General features: G+C 40.3%; 1 protein-coding gene across 3 annotated transcripts in view; it reads left to right on the forward strand.

Moving 5' to 3' along the window:
* NDFIP2 (Nedd4 family interacting protein 2) overlaps positions 1-27,696 on the forward strand; it is a 66,701-nt gene that overhangs the window by 19,581 nt on the left and 19,424 nt on the right. For 2 of the 3 annotated variants that reach the window (XM_084652563.1, XM_084652562.1), the window contains exons 2-5: positions 6,062-6,215; positions 7,439-7,566; positions 8,428-8,487; positions 16,074-16,161. In XM_084652563.1, coding sequence (XP_084508689.1) covers positions 6,062-6,215; positions 7,439-7,566; positions 8,428-8,487; positions 16,074-16,161 — 430 coding nt within the window. The remainder of the gene's footprint in view (positions 1-6,061; positions 6,216-7,438; positions 7,567-8,427; positions 8,488-16,073; positions 16,162-27,696) is intronic. The other variant, XM_084652564.1, reaches the window with a different exon arrangement.

Below are 27,696 nucleotides of genomic sequence, written 5' to 3' on the forward strand. Positions count from 1 at the left end.
CTGTGTTGGGTGATACCATAGTAAAAGGAGGCAGTGCTTGATGGGAGGTAAGAATCTAAGTCCCTGTCAAGTTCTTATGGGAGTCCACAAGGAAGACGGCAGGACAGATGAACCCAGTTCTGTAGTTGCTGGTCTGGTTGATGTTGGCAGCTGTTGCTGTGGAGCTTCATGGATTTCAAGGCCAGAAGGGAGAATTATGATCATCTGCTCTAACCTCCTGTATAACACAGGCCATAGAACTGCCTGAATTACTTCCGATTTGAACTAAAATATGTCTCTAGAAAACAAATCCATTCTTGACTTAAAAGTGGCCAGTGATAGAGAATCGGTAAATTGTTTGTGGTTAACTGTCCTCACTGTTAAAAATGTACACCTTATTTCTAGTCTCAATTTATGTAGCTTCAACTTCCAGCTATTAGATCTTATTAAACCTTTGTCTGCTAGACCAAAGATCCCAAAAAGACTCTCGGAAAGACTGTTTTGTGGTGACTGTCTTGAAAGAGAATTATTTCTTATAAAGCGTTTCCTATGTGAAGGTCATTGGTACTGGTATATGGCACAGTATCCCTTAGGATAAAATTTATCTAGTGTAATAGGATATTTTATTTGTAATTGTTTGTATTTAGTAGTTCATTATGGCCCAAATGCACCAACAGATGGCCAATCCAATTTTAAGCCACTACTCCATGAGATTAGAAAAGGTGGTAAAATACAACATTACATTATGACTACAGCAAAATGTTTGAAATCGCATAAGCAGCAGATAGTTTGAGGAAAGGGTTGACAAGTGACAACCACATCCTGTATGGCTGCATGATTTGTTATGAAGATAGCCAAAGTATGTTAACTGACTGGAAACCAATAAATGTCAATGATGGAAATTCATCTCTGTAGTAACTACCAGCTCTAGTGAAGTAACAACAGGGATGAACTGGGCCGTATGTGTCACAGGATATGTCCAATTCTTTTGTGTAGTTACTTTGCATTTTTGGCTGTCATGGGATGTAACTGTGCTTAAAGAGATCTGCAAAATATCACCCCTATCTCAACAAGTTGAGAATTTGACATATTTGAATGAGATCCTTATTCAACTGCGTTGTTGTTCTTTCAGCAATCAGTCAGCATTACAACAGAGGAGAGGCAGACTCAGCTTACGCAAGTAATGAGATTTATGCAAAACACACAAAACCTTCTGAAGGTAAAATGAAAGTTACAGACAGTATACGATATAGATTTTTGGTTTGAATTTAGATTTAGAAATATAATGGGGGTGGGGGGAAGCAGGCCACCTGCAGCCAGCCATTTCCTTTTCTTCCTTCACCCCCCCGCACTCTGAAGACTTTTGCAGGAGTAAGCAGATGCCATATTGTGTGTTCAATGTTATATTTGAAGTCATAAAGCATTTGACATCACATCTGGTTGCTGTGGAAATGATGTGTCACAAGTAGAAAATGAGTACTTCAGTTAGGGAATAAACGATAGAAGGAGATGTGGTGTTGTCTTTTTGAAGGCACATGGTTATGGTAATCAGAAGTGAAGTGTGAGAATCGCAGGTAATGGTTCTATCATGAATTTTGTATATAGTGCCTTTCATCCTAAAAGATCGAAAAGAACAGAATGAATTGCAGATTCTGCCACTGAAAACAGCCTGTCCTGGAATTGAGTATGGCTGATAATTTTAAGTTGTCTGAAGTACAAATTCTTTATAACGTAACTTATAATTTTTCAGAAAAAAGAAACTATTCTATATGTAAACATTGTGTGATAGAAATGAATGATTTGGACTGTTTTGTTCTCCAGTGATCTCCATATGTCTCTGAACCTTTGATTTCAGAAGAATCATTTATACCTAACTCAAGATCAGTTTAGAAATCCAAAGTATTTAGTTCATGTAACATGACCATTGATGCCTCCTGAGCATGCAGCGTGTGGCAGCTTTGATAGGGGGATGGGAAATCAGGCAGCATATAGTCATGCATAAACAATTCAAGGGGAATCTAAACCCGCTAATAGAGGCATGCTCTGCTTTAACAGTAAATCTTTGTACAGTCGGCACGCTATCTTGATAAGTGTGTGACCTGCCATAGAATGTCAGTTAACTGCTGTCAAGCAGATTGTTTTGTACTGGAGACGGCAAACTGAATTAAGGTTAGGAAAACAAAAAGATATTCTATTATCTGCTGCCTTTAACTAACAGAAGATTGTAGACATGAAAAAAGGAATATACCACTGTTCGAAACCTGTACTTAAAATGCACTGGTAACTGAGAGTGTTCTTCAAGTTGGTCAGTTAGTCTTAGGAGACTCCTTGACACACAATGGTTAGCACAGAAAGTCTTCATAACTGCTTGGCAGCAATTCGCTTGTTATGATGGCAAAAATAAACAAAATCTGTTTCCTCTTAATGGAATGGCATAAATCAGATTACTGTTTTAAAGCAGTATTCCAATGTATTTTTTTGAAAATGTTACTATTAAATGTCAACTTCTCAGAATGTAGTGACTTAGCTGACAGAGCAATTGATATACCATGTCAGATCATTTAGTCCAGGAGGATACTGTGTCTGCCAATGATAGCATCATGTGCTTCAGAGAAGGCCCAACAAATCCTGTGGTCAAGGATCATGGGAAAACCTGTAGACTTCTTCCTAATCCTCAACAGTTAATGATTGGTTCATGTCTTGGAACATGGGGGCGGGTGTAGTTATATCCCTTCTGATTTTTCTGTCTAGTATAACTGGCTGATCTTTTTAATCATACTAAGCTCTGGTCTCCATCATATCTTGTGGCAATGAGTTCCATTGGCATTGCTTATTTAAGTGTTGCCTTATATAACTTGTTTTTCAATTTCCTAGAATGACCCCTTGTTTTTGTAATACAAGAGAAGTTAAATGTGTTGAATGAGACAAGAATTATTTTGTGTACCTCCTATTATGCTTCCTCACTACACTGAACGGCTGCAGTCTTTTTTCAATCTCTTCATATGGGAGTTTTTCCTTGTCTCCTTTGCCACCTTTCTTTGGATCTCTTCTGTTTTTGTTCCTTTTTGAGATAGGGTAGACAGAACTGCAGAGAGTATTCCAAATGAAGGTGTACAATCAGCTTCTATAAAACATATTTCCTGTATTCCCCATCCCTATTCCTCATGCATCCCAACACTTGAGCTGTCTCCAATAAAACACCCAAATGTTTCTTCTGAAGAGTTATAGTTAATTCAGAACCCCGCCATTTGCATTAGTGCAGTCTGTTTTTTTTGTTCCACTTTGCCTTGATAGTCCTGATTGACTTTTATGCCTAAATTGTTGGGTCGTCCTGAAGTTCTGTAGAGTTTTCTGTAGTCTTCACTAAGCTAAATAATTTTGTGTCATCTGTGTATTTTTCACATTAATGTTCATTCATCCACTTGTCTGGATCAGTAATAAGATACTACTGGTCCCGGAATATATCCTTGTGGTACCCCAGTATTAACCCTTTGTCATAATGAAAGTTGATCACTTATTCCTACTGATTTTCTGTTTTACCCACTTCCTAATTCATGATATTTTTACTTGTCATCTGATGCATACATAGTTCCTTGAGTAACATCTTGTGCGGGATTCTTAACCAAGACTTTTTTGAAAGTCCAAATAAACTATATTTGATCTGCTATTTTGTGAAACATTTAAAGATTTCTAATGGATCATAGAGAAACGTTTTTTCTTTACAGAAACCATGCTATCTTGTCCTAAAAATCATTTTTCTCAAGGTGTTTTATAATTACTTGGTAACTGTCTTTTCAAACAACGTATCTGCAATGGAACTAAGTTTTATTGGTCTGTAATTCCCACAATATCTCCTAGTACCTTTTGAAAAAAAGATAGGCACTGGAACAATATTTACAACTTTTCAGTCCTCTCTGGCATATTAGGTGATCTGTTTTATTTTTAAAGTTCCTCCACATGTTCGCTGTCTGTTTGCGGACTTTGTTATCCCTCACCAAATTTATTCAACAATCTCCTCTTTGGCATACCAGTCTCCAATAGCACTTTATCTTTCTTAATCAGAGTAAGATTGAGATAGGTATCTCACCAATATCTCTTACAGTGAAGGTTGATGTAAAGAAATAATTTATCTTTATCTTTATCTTCCTTAATTCAGTTAATCCAAAGAAACCACTAGTCGTCTTATGCTTAATTTCATATGTTTTATCTTTTTAGCTTTTTGCTCTTCAAATCTTTTAGCCCTCCTAATACCAGTACTTCCTCCTTGCCATAGTTTTGTGCTCTTTTCTGTTGAATTTGTTAGATTGGATTTTCGTTTTCTGAAGGATATTTGTTTTTGGCTCAAATAACCGCAAGGATTTTCTCTACTTAAGGGTGTTAGTACAGCATCATGGCCAAATAAGGTTTTGTTTTGTTTTTTGTTTTGTTTTTCCTTTTAAATCCGTATACTTGCCTACCCAAATTCTTCTCCTATAGATCATGTTTACTTGTATACTTCACTGTAAAATAGCTCTAAAACACAAAGTTTAAAAAATAAACCCTGCAATACCATAACTGATTACTGTAAATGTATGTGGGAAAGAGATTATTGGTAGAGGCAGGGGCTTTAATATAGGCTGTCTCAGAATTTGAGTTGAGAAGACCATAAAACAGATACGCATGGCTTCAAATAATGAGATAAACCGAATAGGGCAGCGGTTCTCAAACTTGGGGTCGGGAGCCCTCAGGAGCCGCGAGCTGTCAGCCTCCACCGCAAACCCCACTTTGCCTCCAGCATTTATATTGGTGTTTAAATATATAAGTGTTCTTAATTTATACGGGGGTCACACTCAGAGGCTTGCTATGTGAAAGGGGTCACCAGTACAAAAGTTTGAGAATCCCTGGAATAGGGTGTTTTTGGCATGTAGGCCACATCGGGGTTCCGAAACTGTATGGAGGGCCGGGTGTAGTGTATTAAATTGCTCCCTGAGGAATGTGCTACTTATGGTGTACTACTTACAGCTGCAGGTCCTGGTGCTCTGAGCGGCACGGTAAGGGGGTGGGGAGCGGGAGGGTTGGATAAGGGGCAGAGGGTTCTGGGGGGCAGTCGGGACAGGGAACAGGGGCAGTTGGATAGGTGTGGGAATCCCGGGGGGCCTGTCGGGGATGGGGTGTAGATAGGGGTCGGGGCAGTCTGGGGACAGGGAGTAGGGAGGGTTGGATAGGGGGTGGGGTCCAGGTTGGGGTGGGGGGTCCTGGGAGGAGGCAGTCAGAGGACAGGGAGCGGGGTGGGGGGGTTGGATGGGTTGGGGGTTCTGCAGGGAGCAGTCAGGGGGCAGGAAGTGGGAGGGGCGGATGGGGGTGGAGGGCCAGGGTGTTTGGGGAGGTGTGGTGTATTAAATTGCTCCCCATAAGAATGTGATGCTTACTGTGTACTACTTACTGCTGCCAGTCCTGGTGCTTAGTAAGTAGCACATTCCTATGGGGAGCAATTTAATACACTACACCCTGGTGGCTCTTGCAACCGTGCTGGTGCTGCGTAGCAGGAGCTCACAGCCCCACTGCCCACAGTACAGCTGGCATGGCAAGCTGAGGCTGTGGGGGAGGGGCAGGGGGCTAGCCTCCCAAGCCAGGAGCTCGAGGGCCGGGCAGGACAGTCCCATGGGCTGGATGTGGCCCACGGGCCATAGTTTGCCCACTTCTGGTTTAGAATCTTCAATGCTCTTTTAAGAAAACACTTTGCACTTTAGTGAAGCCCATTTTAAGCATCAGAAATCAGTTTGATAGCAGAGGAGGTTTTAAAATAGAATGGAATTGTACTGAACACTTTGATGTGCTTTTGAAGTGATTGCTTAAGAAAGGTTGCTGTTAGAAGTACTTGGATAAAGTCTCTTGTGTCTATTAAATCTTAACTGTTGGGTATATTAGCTTAGTCCCTGAATTTATTAGCAGAAGTTTTAAATTATTCCACTAACCTAAAAATAGTGCTAAATTTCTATTCTTCGGTAACATCTGAAGAGGTTAATGTCAATAACTTGTACTTGTACATAAAGTATTCCCTGAATGTGTTTTGAAATTTTTGTGTTGGCGGGTTTTTTTTAAGCTTCACAATGAAGATGATCCTCCAGAGTCAACTGTTGAAGAGCCATCCACTTCGACAGAGACTGCACAAAATTCTCAACCAGCAGCTTTATCTGAAGCAGATGTTTCTCCTCCACCTTATTGTAGTATTGCTGTAGAAGCAGCTGCAGCCTCAGGTATTTTCCCTTTATTATATAACAGCTCTAGGTAGTATTACTGTTGGAGAAGTACAAAGATCATGAGTCAGCTACTGATTTGGGGGCGTATGATGCAAACTCCCTCCCCCCTCCCCCCCCGCTTACTGTTATCTGATTAAAGGTGACCCACAGATGTATGTTTCTCTTTTTTGTGTGAGTTTTAACCAAAACCCAGGCAACTTTTTAGAATTGTGCTGACTGCCCAAATTACCAGACTCTGCAAGTAGCAAATTATTAGCTCAAGATAGTCCTTCTTTTTTTTTTTTTTTTGAAGTTCTGTGTACTTTAATTCCACAGTCCTTCTTTGGCTCTTATTCAGAATAGTCCGCGGGTGTGTAGGATCAAGGCCACAGTGCATACATTTCCCATGTGACTACCATGAATAAATGTTCACGCATATGAAGTATTTGCAAGAGAAGCACCTCTGCTGGCATCATTTAATCAGCTGCAGAATCCTGTTATATGCTGATGGGAAGCCAAGTACTAGACACTTGTTAATATTGCTTGGTTTTGCAATGTATTAATAATTTGTGCATTTGGTATATAAATAAAATGTCATAAAACGAAATTTGTTGTTCACGTTACTTTTTCAAAAGCAATACTTTACATACTAAATTGGCAAAATTGAGCCATTCCAAGAACAAGCAATTGTCTTGCCTCAGTAGACCAGCTGCAGTTTGCAACAGCGCTCTGCAGTTGATGAGATGTGACATGACCAGGATAGGCCTCAGTTCATTTTTTTTTTTTAAACACTAAGAACCTGAAACTCTTCTTTTAGGATGTTTCTTTGCACCCTTCTCTCACCCACTCATATGCAAATTATTGTATCTGATGAATGCTTGCATTTGCTTTTCAGCAGAATGTAATCTTAGTTCCAAACCTCTTCGCCCTTTTGCAGTATCTAGGTCAAACTTTAAATTAACTAGTTTTGAGTTGCAGCAGTAGGCATCTTTAAATTGTGATTCACTCTTTCCTGTTCATTAAAAAATAAAATAAACGAAAAAACTTCTCACAATGTCTGTAAGCACTTATAGGTCAAGTTGCTCTAGAACAAAGAGACTGAAATTTATGACTGGACAGTTTAAATGTCACCAGGCTTGCTGTTACTTTAGTGTGCGTTTTTTAAGATTGCTGTAGTCTATTGTTCTTGTTGATATTTTTCTGGGATACAAAACATGAATCTCATTTTTTGTTTTTAACAGAAACACCTAATGAATTTTACCCTGTACCACCTCCATATAGTGTAGCTACCTCTCTTCCTACTTATGATGAAGCAGAGAAAGCCAAAGCTGCAGCAATGGCAGCTGCTGCAGCAGAAGCTGCCCAAAGAGTAAGTGAAATATCTCTGTAAAAATCTTTTGGGGAATCTGTAAACGAAGTTGATTTTGATAATGTACAGTACTCTAAAGTAGTGTTTAAAAAGCATTTAGGCCCACACTTCAACGTTTTTTTAATAATCATTGTTATCAAGTGATGTCTTTTGGATGCTAAATAGCTTTTAAAATTTAGTTAGATATTTGCAAGACATTCTGAAGATGTGAAGTGCTATAGAACTGTAGAGCATTTCTTTGAAGTACAGCTGTTTGCTAAACACTTTAAAAAGCCACATTCTTGGTTAGATTTTGACTCTATAGCTAGTACATATCTGGAGGGAGGGGAAGATGCAGATTCACTGAGTTAACAATTCCAATTCCTGGGATAGTGCTGTGATATTATGAATGATTTCTGTTAGTAGCAAAGAGGTAACTTAAGTCAGAGAAGTATGTTGCTTTTTATTGCTGACAAAAAATAGATAAATTGAAACAAATATTTTTGATCTTTTTAGAGTGTTAAGGGTAATAATGTTGCCCTGGCAACCTTAATTATGGTATTTCCTAACTTTTGAGTGCTTGACTTTTCAACCTTACTGTTTTTTCATGTTGCGTTTTTTGTGTGTAATATTGGTATATGTGTGGTATTCCGCCCTCTCCACCCCCAAGTTTCCCCTCGCTAATTCATTCCTTTTGAAAGTGTAGAGTTTAAATGTCTAATGAAAACCGGGAAAGTGCAGTTAGAATCTAAGTGACATTTTAAAAGTCATTTAAGTGAAAACAGAATATTTAAAATAATTAAATGGTTTGTTTGTCTGTAATAACGTTCTCTTAACACTGTTCTTTAGTTCTTTTGTCTTATGTTTGTTTTACATGCTTAGCACGGCCAGTTTAGGGAGTCTAGGAGTCTGTTTGATGAAATATTCCTCAGTCCACCAGAGGTATGGTACAGTTCTATTTAGTTGAGACATTGCTGTGAATTTTCCTGCTGGTAAATAATGATGGGTTCCCTTACCCACTTCAGAATTATCTTATTGAAATCTCAGAATTGTTGCATCCGCTAAATACGTGCCATTTTAGAATCTGTATTTGAATTCTGCTAATATGTACGTCAACCCTTTTTTCAGGGGATTATAAATCCAATTAAAAAAAAAATATTCTGAAAACCATTTGCGTTTGTATAGAACTGCACCAGCTAACTGTCAAACGGGTTCCTTAAGAATCAGCTTTCTTAATTGACTGACCAGTTTTTCTCAGGGTAGACCCTACCTTCCAGGTTTCAGGTACAAGAAAGTTATAAACCCCTGAAAAACATTCACAATGGAGCTGATGGTAAAACCTTATTCATAGTGGCAATAAGAGGTGCCACTAAAATTGAAGATGCTGGAAAGTTAGTGCCTTTTTGTGTAGAGGATATGCTATCGTATTCGTGATACTTATCCAGATAGTTAATGTATTTTTACCTCCTTAAATGTTGCAATCCTTTAGTTCTGGTCTTAGAAACCAAATCAGTTGTATAGGCACAAGTATATCATAAGATCTGTAACAGTTACAAAAAATGTGTATGAATCTTTCGGGCGGCATAATCCACTATATGAACTGTACAATAAAAGGGGTTAAGTGAATTAAAGCTTTTGTTTAGAGCGCAAAAGACATCAGGAGTTTACAGTTGGGAAGCAGAGACATGTCTTTAATTTTTATAGAATGTTGTTGAATCAACATTATGCGTTCATAGCAGTTTCCACGTATTTGAAAAAAAAAATTTATGAAAAGATATTAAGCAATAATTGGGATTCAGTTCAGGTCACCACATGACCAAAAAATTAAATTCAGAGACCCCATTAAAAACACCAGTAAGAGGCTGGGGGTATTTACTTCTGCAGAAAGACTGAAACATCTAAAACAAAACTATACAAACCAAGATTTTATGTCCAGGGCAAACCTGTATTAGTGGAGGCATGACTACTGGCCTGAAAGGTGTCTTCAATCTGTCATTTCTATGATTATAAAACCTTATGCTGCCAGATGGCTTGTATAATCTGGGGTTACTTAAATTTTACATGCAGCTATAACATCTTGTTCTAAGATTAGTATAAAAGTGCCCAATTGCATTATTTTCAAGGTTATCAGAATTTAATATGAAAATGTTATGACACTGTTAGTACAGCCTGCTCTTGAATTGCACTATTCATACAATAAGAGCCCTCAAATTTTACAAAATAGATGAAAATTATTAGAATTATGTCAATTTCTGCACTCGGATTCCCCAGGAAAGATCTTGATTTCAGTGTGTAGCTTTCCATTCATATGTGGGACCTAGACATGTAAAGATAACAGAAATCTGAGTTTATAATGCTTTCATGGATCTACACAGAACTTTATCATTTAATTAAGATAAGAGGGAAGGTCTTCTCATGGATTGGTAACTGGTTAAAAGACAGGAAACAAAGGGTAGGAATAAATGGTCAGTTTTCAGAATGGAGAGAGTCAAATAGTAGTGTCCCACAGGGGTCTGTACTGGGACCAGTCCTATTCAACAGAATCATAAATGACCTGGAAAAAGGGGTAAACAGTGAAGTGGCAAAATTTGCAGATAATGCAAAACTACTCAAAATAATGAAGTCCCCGGCAGACTGCGAAGAGCTACAAAAGGATCTCTCAAAACTAGGTGACTGGGAAACAAAACGGCAGATAAAACTCATCGTTTATAAATGAAAAGTAATTCACATTGGAAAACAGAATCCCAACTATACATATAAAATGGTGGGTCTAAATTAGCTGTTATCACTCAAGAAAGATACCTTGGAGTCATTGTGAATAGTTCTCTGAAAACATCCACTCAGTGTGCAGGGCAGTCAAAAAAGCTAACGGAATGTTGGGCATCATTAAGAAAGGGATAGATATTAAGATAGAAAATATCATATTGCCTTTATATAAATCCATGGTACATCCACATCTTGACTACTGCATGCAGATGTGGTTGCCTGATCTCAAAGATATATTGTAATTGGAAAAGTTTCAGAAAAGAGCAACCAAAATGATTAGGGGTATGGATTGGCTTGCGTATTAGGAGAGAGTAATGAAACTGGGACTTTTCAGCTTGGAAACGAGATGGCTAAGGGGGATATGATGGAGGTCTACAAAATCATGACTGGTGTGAAGAAAGTAAATAATGAAATGTTACTTACTCCTTCTCATAACATAAGAACTAGGGGTCACCAAATGAAATTAATTGGCAGCAGGTTTAAAACAAACAAAAGGAAGTATTTCTTCACACAACGCACAGTCAACCTGTAAAACTTTTTGCCAAAGGATGTTGTGAAGGCCAAGACTATAACAGGGTTCAAAAAAGAACTAGATAACTTTATGAATGATAGGTCCATCAATGGCTATTAGCCAGGATGGGCAGGGATGGTGTTCCTAGCCTGTTTGCCAGAAGCTGGGAATCAGCGACAAGGAATAGATCACCTCTGATTACCTGTTCCGTTCATTCCCTCTGGGGCATCTGACATTGGCCATTGTCGGAAGACAGGATACTGGGCTAGATGGATCTTTGGTCTGACCCGGTATGGCTGTTCTAATGTTTGTATATAAAAATATTAGCAAATACTTTTTGCTGTTCAAAAAGTTGTAATCCATCTGTGACGGGTTGGATCACAGAAACCCCCTTGAGAATTGCTATCTGATGTGCTGGGACTGCCTCTGAGCCCGTTTTCCCTAGCAGCTTGAGACTTGAGAACCCTGCCTGGTTCAACCCAGACACGCTAGCCTGCTACAAACACAGACCCAGGTCTCCCACAAGTTGCAGGCTAAACTGAAAACAGCTTAAGAAGTGTTCCTGTCTCCAACACTCACGTACCCAGCTCCCAAAGTGTCCAAACCCCCAATAAATCAGTTTTTTACCCTGTATAAAGTTTATAAAGGGTAAACTCATAAATTGTTTGCCCTGTATAACAGTGATATAGAGAGCGATGCACAGCTGTTGGTGTCCGTGCTCTCCCCCTCCCCGCCCCCTCAGGTATTTAATACATACTCTGGGTTAATTAATAAGTAAAATGTGATTTTTATTAAATACAAAAAGTAGGATTTAAGTGGTTCCAGGTAATAACAGACAGAACAAAGTGAATTACCAAGCAAAATAAAATAAAACCCACAAATCTAAACTTAGTACTGTAGAAAATGACTACAGATGAACATCTCTGAGGGTGAGATTTCCAAGAAGTTTCTTTTACTGACTAGCCTCCTTCTAGTCTGGGTCCAGCAATCACTCACATCCCTGTGGTTACTGTCCTTTGTTCCAGTTTCTTCCAGGTAGCCTCTCCACCCCCAAAAGATCTATTGAGCCAGCTGAAGACAAAATGGAGGGGTCTCCCAGGGGCTTAAATAGACTTTCTCTTGTGGATGGAGACCCCTTCCTCTCTCCTATCCAGAATTCAGCTCCAAGATGGAGTTTTGGAGTCACCTGGGCAAGTCACATGTCTATGCATGACTGAGTTCCTCACTAGCCAGGCTACATTCCTGGGAAAGTTTAGATGTGGATTGGCGTCTCCAAGTTCATTCTTAGCTTAAGTGTTTCTTGATTGGGCACTTACTGAGAATAGTCTTTTCTCAGGAAACTGACCAACTGCTTCACTGAGGCTACTTAAAATTAAACAAGTACATAGCCAGTATTCATAACTTCAAGTACAAAAATAATGCATGCATACAAATAGAATGAATATATTCAGTAGCTCATAACCTTTACAGAGATGTTGTGTGGCATATGTAGCATAACTGGAATGTGTTTTATGTCGTATATACATTCATAAGAATATTCCCATAAAGCGTTATGGGGTGCAGCATCGCAACATCTATGTAGATACACCATGGTGCACTATGGTTAAATAATGAAGAATGTGATTCTCTTTCCACCTTTTCAAAAAATAAATAACTAAAGCAACATTAAAAGAAAAGGAATACCTGTGGCACCTTAGAGACTAACCAATTTATTTGAGCATAAGCTTTCGTGAACTACAGCTCACTTCATCGGATGCATGCAGTGGAAAATACAGTGGGGAGATTTTATGTACACAGACAACATGAAACAATGGGTGTTGCCATGCACACTATAAGGAGAGTGATCAGGTAAGGTGAGCTATTACCAGCAGGAGAGGGAAAAAAACTTTTTGTAGTGATAATCAAGGTTGGCCATTTCCAGCAGTTGACAAGAACATGTGAGGAATAGTGAGGGGTCGGGGGAATAAACACGGGGAAATAGTTTTGCTTTGTGTAATGACATATCCACTCCCAGTCTTTATTCAAGCCTAATTTAATGGTGTCCAGTTTGCAAATTAATTCCAATTCAGCAGTCTCTTGTTGGAGTCTGTTTTTGAAGTTTTTTTTGTTGAAGAATTGCCATATTTAGTTCTGCAATCAAGTGACCAGAGAGATTGAAACGTTCTCCAACTGGTTTTATAATTCTTGACGTCTGATTTGGGTAACATTTTTGATTGAAATAAAGAAGAATTCTATTTTGTGCCATCAAAGACTGAGAAAGTAAACTTCGGCACATGAATTTGAGAAATGTGCACATTGTATGAAAACTTTTATGTAATGTAACTTCAATAACATGACTCTTTTTTTTTTTTTTTTTTTTTAAAGCTATATCAGCAGTTGGGCTAAACGTTCAACGCTATATAGGTGCCGAAAGATGCACACAGGCCCCTAGGGCTTGTACCTAAACGGTGAGCCTATTTGGCATTTACAGAGATGCTACATTCTGCCTAAGTTCTCTAGGGTGCCTAATTTTCCAAGCTATGTTTTCAAAGCAGAGTGATTTTTCTGCGCCGAAGGGTTTTTTTTACCATGAATTTTAAAAAATGGCTTTGGGCACTTAGTGGCCATTAGGAGGCCATTGAAGTGAGCTGTAGCTCACGAAAGCTCATACTCAAATTGGTTAGTCTCTAAGGTGCCACAAGTACTCCTTTTCTTTTTAGTGGCCATTGTGCACGTTGAAGACTACCACCTTTTGCAAATGTGTCCCAGTTGTCTGTCCTTCCTTTTTGTAATAAAACTTACCGGGTAAAAATGAGTGCACCCAACCCTCTGTTAACAGGAGATGCATTAGTCAGATGTCTCATCTATAGATCACATAATGTTAATTTAAAACACTTTTAAAAAAAAAAGTGTGTTTTAGATATCATGGAAGATACAAAGCAAAGGTTAGAACAGCATCCGGGAAGTATTTTTGATCACAGAATATCAGGGTTGGAAGGGACCTCAAGAGGTCATCTAGTCCAACCCCCTGCTCAAAGCAGCACCAATTCCCAACTAAATCATCCCAGCCGGGGCTTTGTCAAGCCTGATCTTAAAAACTTCAAAGGAAGGAGATCATACCCTCTGAAATATTACTTCATTTGTAAAATTGATAAGTTTATATTTTGCTGTAGATAAGAACAGTAAATAAGCAAATTAATTTTGCTAGTTTGGTATTAATGTCTGTTTTCCCCTTAATGTAGATGAACTAAAATAATATTAGGGCTGATGGGTGGGGGGAGAGACTCTTTAAGAAGCTACAGGAATTTATATTTTCTCTCCTGACCATTATGCTATTTTCAGCTAGAGGAAGCTTGTCTTGCCACTGTTAAACAACTGCGTCATTATTTTTAGCTTTGCATCACTTTTTATTCACTTAGCCTTAAGTACAAATCTTAAATACTCATTTTCAAACCTTCTATTAAAATTCCTCTAACCAGATAATACAGATTTCACGTGTATGGACAAGAATTTTATTGTGTGAAAGTTGCTGTTTCTAGTTTAGCATTTGAGATTGGACCTGGAATAAGATCAAATAACAGTGAAAGGGTCAGTGTTTGGGTGCCCAAAGTTACATGAAGTGACTTTAAAATATGTATATTTTCTGTACTTTAAAGAGGACTGTTGTGTACTGTTCTTTTATTCAGTTACAACTTTGCAGTTTTGCCATGTAAATTAATAATTATCAAATTAAATGAATATTTTTTTCTTACTGTATCATTACACCTACAGTTCTAAGACAAATGCCAAACTGTGTATACATTTTATCTCTTATCAAAATCAAAGATTGAGAAGAGACATTTAAATCATTAAAACAAAGCAAGGATTAGGGATTTCAGTGTTTTAACATGAATTTTGTGGATCATTATCTTGTAGGTGTCTCCTTGTATGTGACTTGACTTCTTAAAGAAGTTAGAAAATAAACTGACAGGTTTCAGAGTAGCAGCTGTGTTAGTCTATATCCGCAAAAAGAAAGTTTAGCTTCTTAAGAAACTAGGTACTTCACTGTGTGCTATATTAAACTGATTTTTCTTTTTCCAGGTACTTAAATTTAGAAGCTTAAAAGATGGAACTTACCTTAGTTTAGTTACTTTGGTAGTGTAAAATGTTCTGTCAGTTGTCCCCCTTCTATCCCAACAACTGAAAACTATATGAAGATTTCACTTTAAAAAGATGAATTAAAATAGTTTCTTGCTTCTAGTATATAAATAAATATCTTAATACGTATTATGTCTTAGATTTTTGTAGGTCACACAACCTGTACAAATACAAACTTATTGCTAGTGCTGGGATCTGAGGCTTCCAATAGACCCTTAAAATCCAGTCTTCTGCGGTATTTAAATGTGATTGAACTGTCATTACATAAAAACTGTTTGGAAATAAGGAGCTAAAATGGTGGTCACAGCTATGGGAATTATTTTAAAATGTCTCTACAGTAGACATCCTTGTGTATGGTTTATAAAGTATGTTGTGATGAAAGATGACATTTTACTTAAACAAAAAACAACACCAACAAACAAAACCAGAAACCTCAGTGAATTTTGTGGTTCTGAAAATGTGGTGATCCCTTGAACTTTAGTAAGTCAAGGATTTCTAATATGGTAAATATTAGTCAACATACAGAATGTGAATTCCGTGGCAACTTAGTGATATCCTCTCAAGTTGGAAGAAAATAATTACGTGATATATGAGGATAAATGGCACAAACAGTGAAAATGGATATTAGCTATTATGTCTACATATTTGGTTGACAAGTACACTGAAATTATTTTCTTCTGTTTACAGTGAGTACATGAATAGGGTATGTTAAAATACATTGGGCTAAATTCATCCATGGTATAACTTAACTACTGAAGACAGTGGAGTTACATTGAGGATGGATTTTTTTTCTGCTCGGTGTTGAACATAATTTTTTGTCTCAAATAATGGTCTGTAGCTCAATTTAAATTGAATATTATTATTTCCTATGTACATGTTCCAGTTTCTTTCTTCAAAGTTCATTTGAGTTTCACTGATAACTGGGCTTTATCATAGTAAAACAATAAACTTCATTTTTCTGTAGCTTAATACATTTAATAGTATTTTGTTCTTTTGAGGTTCATTTATGTAGATCTGTCAACAAATGGCAGTCTGACGTTTTTAAAAACACAATTAACAGTTTAAATCTACAAGACAATGCATAAGCCTAAAGTTAACTTTCCTTCACTAAAACTTCTCCAACCTATAAATCCAGGAAGAAGAATATCCACCTCGGGATGACTTCAGTGATGCAGATCAACTTAGAGTTGGCAATGATGGCATCTTCATGTTGGCATTTTTCAGTGAGTTATTTTTACATCCCAGATCTTTGAGGTGTATAATTTAGATTTCCATTGGAACAGCAGACTATGAAAGATAGCCACAGTAAACTGCATGAACACACTGTAACAAATGGAATCTTTTTACTTATATACAGATGTAAAACAGTACCTGTTACTCAGAAAAAGCAAGTATGTTGTGTTTTTTTCAGTCACTTCTGAGAATGGTGTTAAAACTAACTTACACCTATCGCAGATAGGTCTGAACAAATCCTCAGTTGATAACCTCAGAAATATCAAGATTATATGGTGGACCGCATCATAAAGTTCTAACAGCTGCAGAACTGCTAACTTGAATTAAAAAATCTGGATGGCAGAAATGTGATTAATTACTCTTCTTAAAAGATCTGGAGGATGGCGTGGATTGCACCCTCAGCAAGTTTGCAGATGACACTAAACTGGGAGGAGAGGTAGATATGCTGGAGGGCAGGGATAGGATACAGAGGGCCCGAGACAAATTAGAGGATTGGGACAAAAGAAATCTGATGAGGTTCAACAAGGAGAAGTGCAGAGTCCTGCGCTTAGGACGGAAGAATCCCATGCACCGCTATAGACTAGGGACCGAATGGCTTGGCAGCAGTTCTGCAGAGAAGGACCTAGGGGTTACAGTGGACGAGAAGCTGGATATGAGTCAACGCCGTTCCCTTGTTGCCAAAAAGGCCAATGGCATTTTGGGATGTATAAGTAGGGGCATTGCCAGCAGATCAAGGGACGTGATTGTTCCCCTCTATTTGACATTGGTGAGGCCTCATCTGGAGTACTGTGTCCAATTTTGGGCCCCGCAGTACAAGAAGGATGTAGAAAAATTGGAAAACATCCAGTGGAGGGCAACAAAAATGATTAGGGGACTGGAACACATGATTTATGAGGAGAGGCTGAGGGAACTGGGATTGTTTAGTCTGCGGAAGAGGAGAATGAGGGGGGATTTGATAGCTGCTTTCAACTACCTGAGAGGGGGTTCCAAAGAGGATGGATCGAGACTGTTGTCAGTGGTAGCAGATGACAGAAAGAGGAGTGATGGTCTCAAGTTGCAGTGGGGGAGGTTTAGGTTGGATATTAGGAAAAACTTTTTCACTAGGAGGGTGGTGAAACAATGGAATGCGTTACCTAGGGAGGTGGTGGAATCTCCTTTCTTAAAGTTTTTAAGGTCAGGCTTGACAAAGCCCTGTCTGGGATGATTTAGTTGGGAATTGGCCCTGCTTTGAGCAGGGGGTTGGACTAGATGACCTCCTGAGGTCCCTTCAAACCCTGATATTCTATGATTCTATCTGAAAATCTACCTGTAATACACTTATATGGGCGACCTACTGGATTAAATAGCTATGGAGGGATTTGTTCAGACCTACATAGTATTAATTTTTTTCAGGTTGAACTAACTTAGGTATGTAAAATATAACTTTTTAAATTACAATAAATCAGTTTAATAACGTAAAGCACTCTGCCTCCAGATAATCTTTGGATTGCCACCAACACTGCCTTAGCACTTGCATTCACTGAAACTGTGTGCTGTGCACCATTTCTTTTCTATCAGATATACAGTAAAAGCTTTATCTGGCATGTTATGGGAATGGGGGTGCTGGTAAGTGGAAAAATTCCAGTTAACTAGGAGGGAGGGAGGTTGGATGTGGGAGGGGGAACGGGAGCGGGTGCAGGGTGTTGGATCCGGGTGGTGCTTACCTTGGGCAGCTCCCCGTAAGCAGCAACCTGTCCCTGCTGCTCCTAGGTCAGAGGCATGGCTAGGCGGCTCTGTGACTGCTTCTGCCTGCAGGCACCACCCCCAAACTCCCACTGGCTGTGGTTCCCAGCCAATGGGAGCTGCGGCGCCAGCGCTTGGGTTTAAACACCAACCCGAAGAAGGAAATGATTTAAAGTTCTGCAAGTGGTTATGTTAAAGAGGAATGGGGTGAAATAACGAAAGGGGTACTTCAGCATGGAAATAAAAACCAAACACTTTCCAGAAGGTGAGATCTGTAGGAGCTTGGAGGATTGTCCCCATTCCTTGGGGTACAGTAACTCCTCACTTAACATTGTCCTGGTTAATGTCGTTTTGTTGTTACATTGCTGATCTATTAGGGAACAAGCTCGTTTAAAGTTGCACAATGTTGCCTGCTTTGTCCACTGCTTGCAGAATTCTCTGGAAGAGCAGCCCCTCCTGGTGGGGATTAGATCCAGAGGGGGCCAGCAGCCCCTCCCCCCACCTGCTCCCCTAAATTCCCTGTAAGGTATGTGGCTTGGCAGCTGCCCAGCAGCAGTTCAGCTGTCCCTCTTTCCGCTGTGCTGCTCCTGCCCTGCCCTCTGCCTTGGAGCTGTTCCCGGGAGCTTCCTGCTTGCTGGGGGAGGGGTGCTGATATCAGGATGTCCCCCCTGCTCCTGCCCCCCCACTCCATACCCCCTCTCCACAAACCAGAGGAGGGGGACAGAGCTCAGGGACAGAAAGGAGGGAGCTTGCTCGAAGCTGTTGCTGCCTATCTGAACTGGCTGATCTGCTTAAAAGAGCAACATACTTGAAGTGGGGTCAGCATACTTAAAGGAGCAATGCACATCTTTCTTTCTCTCTCTCTCTCTCATATGCATGCGCCCCCCAGCACTTTGGAAAGTCAGCTCCTGTGCAGCCTTGCACGTGCTGTCAGAAGGAGGGAGTGGATAGCATGGGCTTATCATCATGTTCAGTTTTTGCAGGGAAGTGTTTGCAGCTACTGCCCTGCATCTGTTGTGTTTCCTCCCTCCTGCCTCAGTCCATGCTGCCTTGTAGACTGTGAGGCTACATTAACAGCAGCATATTAACCCTTGAGGGCTCAGCCGAGTGCTAGTTCATCATTTAGCAGTAAAGCATTCCCTGGGAAATAGTCCACATTCTTACTTCACCACCTCAATTAAGCATTACAATCATTCATTGCTGTGTACAGTATTAAACTGTTCGTTTAAAACGTATACTGTATATGTATATAATGTCTTTTGTCTGGTGAAAAAAATTTCCCTGGAACTAACCCCCCTATTTAAATTAATTCTTATGGGGAAATTGGATTCACTTAACATGATTTCGCATAAAGTCGCATTTTTCAGGAACATAACTATGTTAAGTGAGGAGTTACTGTATGTAAAACTAGATAATTCTGACTTATTCCCTACAGTACATTTTCTTGTGGCTTGCCCTAACAGGGACATAACTCATTTTCTGTTGCTATGTCTACACTGCACATCGCTGGCAGTGGTATGTAGGGTATGTTTTGGTACACACCACAGTGAAAAGTAGGTAGTGTCCACACTGCACTGTGGAGCTACATGCTTCTGTGAAAGGCCCTGGCAAGGGGTGGTAGCAAGAAAAGGCTTGGCAGTGGGGAGCTGTTTGAGCAGAGGGGAAACTACACTGCTAAAAATAGTGTTGATGTGGAGACGCTGCTTGAGCAAGTAGGGTTCAGATGTGTCCTTACCTGCCCTGCTATTGGTAGGGTTTGTGTAGTGCATGTGCTCTTCACGCTGCTGAAAGGAGTGTGCGGTGTAGACAGACCTTATGACTGACTGTAGTTTCCAGCATTAAGTTGTGATTTTTGAAACCAAAGATCCCCTAAAACCAGACTTTCTGCTTTTAGTTTTAGTTGTGTAAAACAGCAAAGGGATCATTCATTATCTACGCTTGTTTTAGCCCAGCTGAGCGAGAACCAAACATAAGCTTTTACTGTCAAGCTAGTGTTCAGAATCAGTTTATGATCTGTAGCTACCATCTAGTGGTAAAATTCTAAATTGCATTGAAAGTCATGTTTTCAAGCCATCTAGTGGCCATGTCTGTATTTTACAAATGGGGCCGGGGGGGGAACCTCAGTGCTAGTACCAAAAAAAAGTCATTTTATCTAGAGTTGTATACGAGCAAACATGTTTCCTCGTAGAAATATCAATACAGCATGTGCTGGAAATGATACATTGTAGGAGTAATACAGTGATTCATAAAAATTACAGTAGAATGAAAAGTAAATACATCTTAGAAGCTGCTGACGTTAGCTGCCTTTGCTTCATGTAAAAAATGAGACATGGGCATTCAGTAGCATCTTATTTTAATGCTGTAAAATATTTGTTTCAGAAGTGTTATAGCTGAACAGAAAATCTGGACATATTTTAAATGATTAAAAGTAAAAAATATTGAACATAACTTTTTTTTTCTTCATCCAAAATATATAGCAAAATTGTATGCATCTCTAGCTGAGCCCTTTTTAGGATCACATCTTAATGTAGACTGGTTATAATAATTTTAGGAGTTGATATCAAGAGTAGCAGATTCTCTTCATATCCCATTCGAAGGATCACAGGAGACTCAGCACAAATTGCTGGGTGTTTTTCACACGCCATCTTCAGCACAAGTAGCCCTTCCAGTAAACCAAGTTTTGTTAGATACTGCCAAGACAATTTGGTAGACAGCCCCCCCACCCCCACCCCCCCAATACTGACTCCCTGAACAGCTGAGAGAACAGACATAGTACTATTAGTCTGAACCACTAGCCATATCTTCCCATTCTGTCCCAAATTCCTTAGCTGTGGATTCAGCAAATGACTACAACAGGCAACACCATTCGCAAGCTGTCCCAAATGATAAAGATCAAAAGTGCAAAGACTTCGGTTGCAAAAGTTAGTTGTCTGCCACCCTGCAATACAAAATTGCTAATTGCCAGGCGATTTTGACAAAACATAACCACATTAACTATTCAAAATTTAATTCCTTTATTGAACACCACCTGCAAGAGCAGAGGGAACATCTTCAGGCTCTCATGACAGTGGGACAGCTTCTTGCAAGGACATCTTTGTGAGCTTCTCTTGGTTCTGCGACACAGCAGCCTACTCTGACTTCACAGCTGTAGTTCTGTGTCCAGTGTTGTGGCTGCAGTCTTCAAGATTTCCACATGAAGTCTAAAACACTGTAGAGGACCTCCCTTGTTGTGGTCATAACTTACTCGAGTCCACACTGATTCCCTGCATTTGTTGAAGGACTGTAGGGCCACCCTTTGATTGATGGGCATATATAAGCCTGTAAGCAAGGAGATTTAGTTTGGTTTCAGACAGCTCAGTTTCCCATCTCTACCATAGGGTGCTGGAGCCACCTAAAAAGAAATCTAGAATGTAGAGGTGAAAGTTCTCAATCATTGCACCTGAATTGATGTAACAGCCTTCATCTACAAAGTTTTCATTCTGACCACAAACATCTCCGTTACCCAGATCTGATGCTGTACATCCCTGCCCCCTCAATCCTCTCACTTTTGGGGATAATCAAATTACCTCCAGCAAATTGATTTTGGAGGTTATAACATCCATTTTTCAGGACCACTATCAGTATAGGCTCCTCTCTTGTATTCTCAACTGTCCCCACACAGCTTTGCCGTGGGGAGTAATATTCTTCTTTGAGTGCTTGCATGTGTCCATTCCAGTGTAGGGGGGTGTGTGTTCCTAGCATAGTTGCTGGAAATTTTTCCCTGAGTGGTATCCTTTTGGGTCTGCTCTAGCACCCCCTGGTGTCGCACACTCAGTGTCTGTATAAAGAGCCCTGCTGAGCCCACTCCTTCAGTTCCTTCTTACTGCCCATAATGGTTGCTGGCACCCTCACTGCTTAGGCAATTCTTCTCTTAGTGGATTTTTCTGTCAATTTTAGTGTAAATAGTTATTGTAGTTTTTAGTAAATAGTGTAGTTTTAGGAGTTCTATATACTTTTGGGCTTTTTGGGCTCCTCCGCTCTTAGATGGTAGAGTTGTCCGCTGTCCCGGTGCCGAGGCTTGCCTCGGTCACTGGGGTTCAAGCCTTGCGCGTCATGTGATAAGTCTATGCTTTTGAGCGACCTGCACTTGACCTGCCTCAAGTGCTTAGAGGAAGCTCATAGGAAAGGTCACTGCCACATTTGCAAGGATTTCAAGCCCTGGACCCAGAAGGACTGAGTTGCTCAATTTTGAAGGTCCTCCTCTTGGAGGCAGCCTTAAGACTGGCCTCGGAGCTGTGCTTGGAGTTGGCACCAAGTGCCTTGACCTCTGTGCAGAGCGCTCCTCCATAATCCTGTGTCTCCTGGCATTGATCATCTTTCCCAGTGCCCCAGAAAAAACGTGTTCAGTAGTCCTCCCTGATCCCTATTCAAAGCATAGAGTTCACGGGGGAGGGCAGTACTTGACTCGGTGCAAGCAAGGGCTCTACTTCTGGACAAATAGTTCCTCTTGATTGTGTCCCTGATCAGATCTCTCCAGGGTCATTGGATGATGACTGTGCAGAAGTGCCCGAGTCCCATAGGTTACATGGAGTCATGCACATACATAGTGCAACATGCAAGACTCAGACCTCTACAAGCCACAGTCTGTTTCCCCTCTCGCCATCACCTGGACTCTGTGCTCATGGTTCTGGTACAGGTCCTCGAGTTGCTGACATGGTGGCTGTACAGCCACATGGTATGTGCTGGTGTACCCTTCTCAAAACCCCAGCCATCCTTGTTGCTGGTATGTGACCCATCAGCCTTCGGCTGGAGAGCCCACATGGGGTTCATCAGATCTCTAGGTCTTTGGACTCCAAGAAGAGCTCTTCCTGCGCATCAATGTCAGGGAGTTCAGGGCCTGCCAGGCATTTCTACCCCACCTGTCACACACATCTGTTTCGATCCTCACGGACAATATGACTGCTATGTTCTACAAAAACAGGCAGAGCATCGTGTGCGTTCTCTCCCCCCCACTCCCAACCAGGAAGCAATAAGCCCGTGGGAGCTCTGTACCAGTCACTCTATCAATCTAGGGGTATCTTACTTTCCCAGGACTCAGCCTGCTGATGCAGTCTGCTAGCTGGTTCTTTCTCCTCTCACCACGAGTGGTCTGTCTAGACACTGAGGGACATCTTTCAAGGGGAGGGGAGGGGAGGGTTCTTTGATGCACTTTATTGCATGAGTCCAAATCAGCCCATGGGTCACTGCCAGTTCATGCCTGCAGCTCCTCAGGTGTATGGCAACATGAGTCTTTGTCACAGTACATACCTGTTTACATTTACTCTGCTTTCAGGATAGTTTATATCCTTAACAGAGACACTCTGAACAAGTTGCTCTCTATTCCCAGCCACGTGCTAATTTCTCTCAACTAGTGGAAGAATCGCAACAAGGTATGCTCAGGAGTTCCCTTCATCCATCGCCCTCCTGCTTTCACAATAGTTTTGGATGCATCACTCCTAGGATAGGGAGCTCATCTACAGGACCACACTGTCCAGGGCACGTGGTCCACCAAGGAGTTTTCCCTACATCTCAACTCTCTGGAGCTCAAGCCAGTAAGATGCTTTCACCATTTCTTCTCTAGTACAGATAATGGGATTTTTTGGCACAGTTCTGGACTCAACAACAGCCAGAGCTTTCCTACAATACAAAGCTTCATTCTAGACTTAAAGGCTCATCCGCTCACCGCAGTGAGAAACTGTTCAAGGGTACTCAGTAACCTGTCAGTGTGCACTTAGGTAGTCCAATACACTGGACTGCATTTCAGACCTCTGCAAGGCTGGTTGGCTGAGGTGCATTCATCAATGAGGCACCACAGAGACATGTTAGTGCACATACCAAATTGGATTCTATCCGCCTTACATTGGAGGATGGATCTGGCCCATGTCTACGAGGAATTTCCCTTTGTCCTGTCTCAGATATCTTTTACCTTAGTCACAGATGGCTCCGACCTGGGATGGGGAGCTCACTTGGGATCCCTGCAGATGCAAGGTTTCTGGTCTCTCCCAGACTTCTGTCTCTCAACTCTCTCTGATTAGTTTGCATGGCATTCCTTCTGTGCTTTAGTGGAAGGGACATGTTGATGCTGACTGACAATACCATGGTCATATTTTATGTAAACAGATGGTGGGATGTCCAGTCCTCATTACTTTGTCTCAGAGTTATTCTGCTTTGTCTTTCATGTCTTTAACTCAATTGTTCATTGCATTTGCAGACAGAATGCAGGCCAGACCTTTTTCCACTCAATGGATTTCTTCTTTGATATCCAGTTGAACTTGTCTGTGTTACCGGTAGGCTAACCTGAATCTGCCAGCTAGCATTGGGTCAATCAGCTAGGTCCCAAGCAACCTCTGTGGCTTTTCTGGCCAGCGAAGCAGCAATTGGTCGTCATGTCATGTTTTGGCTTTCACTACACTATCTCTCAACGACCTAGAAATGATGTTAAATTTGGACAAATGGTTCTCCAGTCCCTGTTTAAAATAGACTGTCAGCCCACTTCCTGTTGGGATTGCTTGTGAGCAGCTCCTTATAGTGGAATGGACATGTTCAGTCACTCAAAGAAGAAACTGTTACTAACCTTTCTGAAACTGTTTTTTGAGATGTGTTGCATATGTCCATTCTACAACCTGCCCTCCTTCCCCTTTCTATCAGAGTCTTCCACTAGAAAGGAACTGGGGCGGGGGGCGTTAGAGATGGCTGCACCCTTGGTGGCTTGTGCACCGAGCTCAGGCATAAGAGAGTGCTCGAGCCACCCTAACTGGTATCGCTAAAGGAAAAACTTCCTGAGAACTGTGAATTGGATTGTGCACACACTTGCAGTGGAATGGACATGTGTAACACATCTCGAAGAACAACTGTTGTGGGAGGGTGAGTAACTCTTTTGTTTTTTTTTCAAGGGAAACCTGTCTGATCTGTTTCTTTACCATTTCTCCAACCCTGCTGAAGTTGCTTAGGAAGATTGTTGTCCTAATTTGGGCCCCTACATTGTTTAGTAGTAATGAGAAGGAGTGGTTGGGAATCAGAATAATGGTGTATTTTCATGTGATTATTTCTCCTTGAGCAATTCTGTAAAGTCTCTTCATACAGCAACGATTTTTGTATAGGATACTGAAGTATACACAGAAGAGTAAAATGAAACAACTTCATGAAAAATTGCTGATATCCCTTTTCTCTTTTGACTGCCAGATGTGATCCCTTGATATTTTTAGCCTGGGCCTTGGCTCATAGGTTAATGCATCACTATTTAATCTAAACATATGGCCCACCTCCTGTGTAAATGTATACTAATGTAATATTTCAAAGAAAGATGCAGATACAAACGGCAATCTTAACCCATTGCCCTGTGTTGGGATATTTTTACATATAAATCTTTTACATCTTTTTTTGTGAGAATCTTCTCAGGATGGTTCAGTATTATCTACTACAATTTCATAAGCCTGGGTTTGGAACTAAGCGTGACTATATCATATGTTCAATAGGCAGTAGAGTGGAGTATCTTTTAGTTTTCATTCTGAAATCCAAAGACTTCGGTAAATGTTAATTTTGTAGGAGCTTTTAGTGGAAGTTCTAGTTGTTACTTATCTATTTGTTCTAAAGATAAAAAGATCTACCATTCAAAAATTTAAACAATATCAAAAGTTAATGTATACACCTGCCAAGTATCAACTCCTGGATGTAAATACTGGAATAATATATTTGTATGTATTAACAGTGGGCATGCCAGCATGTGAATTGGCTAAATGAAAACCTTAAATGTCAGATATGCAGGAAGGCAGCTTTAGATTTGCTTCAGCTCTTCAGTGTTGAATGAAGCACAGGTACATGGTAGTGATGCATCATACTTCTTGAAGGCTTCTGCTCTTGGTTAAGGTTTCAAGAACAAACTGGATTCCAGTGTTGTCATTGCAAGTAAATTCAAAAATGTTTAATTCTGAGAGCGTGACTTTAATGAAAGCTAAGAAATTGATCAAATATGACCGGCAATCTGTACTTAACTTTAATGTTACAGAGGGGTGTCTGCAGGAGTGAGGGATATATATCTGCAAGTTCAGAGGATATTAACATGCAGCTATGTCTTGAAGTTAGCTGAGTGCTGCCTTGCCACTTGCTATTTGGGTAATTCAGCAAATTACTCTGAAGTCTAATGGTGTTCTTACCCTACTTACAGACAAGTTTTAAACATTAATACAAATTTTTTTCTTTGAACCTTTTTTTATAGTGCAAGTTTAGTAGACAATTAGACCTTTAATGTTTTTTTTTCGTGTTTTATAAATAACTAAAAACTATTTTTGGGGAAAATGGCTTTAAAACTGCTGCAGAGACCTTAGCTAAAGTAATAGTTTTAAGGCCTGGAGAGAACCCAGATCATCTAATCTGACTTCCTGTATATCACAGGCCACCAAAACCATCCTGAACCCTCTCACTAAACCCAACAAACAAAACTAGACCAAAGTGTTACAGCTCAAAAGAGACTAAAATATTGTATGCCCAATGAAGAGACTAGGAGGGACCACGGTGCACCAGTGCCTGAGCTCCCTGCGATGGCAGGAATTAATTGAGATATACCCAGATGATCGGAATAAACAATCCAAATGCCATGCTACAAGAAGAAGGTGAAAACCCTCCAAGGTCACTGCCAGTCCTGCATATGGTGATCAGCTAGACCCTGAACATGTGGGCAAGAACCAGTCAGCTAAGCCCAAGCGGTGTGAGGGTGGGGGAAAAGAACTGGCATCACTTCAGAGCACTCATCCATTCTGTAGAGTGTCCTGTCTCCACCTGTTGCAAGCTCTGATCCCTCAGAGCAAGGAGACTAAAACAGAATATACTGGCAGTGGGGATAGGAATCTCTTCCTTACCCTGCAGCTGACTGGCTGAAGCCCTGAAGCACAAGATTTTGGCACCGCTGAACCCTGTGCCACGTTCTCACAAGCAACCCAGTGATATGACCTTGCTCATAAATTTGTTCATCTCTCTTAAAAGTAATTACGTTGTTTGTCCCCACAGCTTCTAGTGGAAGGCTGTTCCAAATCACATTTGCCTCTTTTGCAGCTGCATCCCATTGGTGGCTCAACATCCTATGATCGACCAATACCCCCAATCTCTACTCCATTATTTCCAAATGATGAGCCCCCACTCGTAGCAGAAATTATTAGGCACTAAGTGCATAATCTTGCACTTTATGCTATTGAATTTCAATCCATTTCTGTTACTCCCATCTTCATGGTCATCCACTTTCTGTCTAATATTTTGATACTGCTCCGTATCGACAATGCTTCCCAACTTTGTACCATCAGCAAATTTCATTAGGACATTCCAACTTTGTGACAATAATAAAAATATTAAATCACATTGGTCCTTGAGGAACTCTGCTAGTAACTTCCCTCCAGTCGGATGGTTTACCTTTTAGCACAACCTTTGCCTTCTCTTTAAGCAGTAACTTACCCAGCTTTACTGTTCTTTTACTAAACCCCATTTTTCTAATTTAATTAATAATTTCCCATACGGTACTGTCAAATTCTTCACTGAAGTCCAAGTATTTTGAATCTGCTATATTTCTCTCTCAAAATTTAAAAAAAAAATCAGTTTTACCTTCTCAGAGGTACTCTCTACTTTCAGGAAACTAATGTTGCATTACATCTGCTCTTCCATTTGCCTCCATGAAGTTTTTTCTTTTCATCATTTGTTTAAAGCTTTGCATACTACTGAGGTCAGACTAACAGGTCTGTAACTCTCTGGATGACTCTTTCTGCCTTTCTTAAATATAGATACAAGGTTAGTTCAGTATG

The sequence above is a fragment of the Lepidochelys olivacea genome (assembly GCF_965140295.1).
Source record: "Lepidochelys olivacea isolate rLepOli2 genome assembly, chromosome: 1".
In the NCBI taxonomy this organism is placed as follows: Eukaryota; Metazoa; Chordata; order Testudines; family Cheloniidae; genus Lepidochelys; species Lepidochelys olivacea.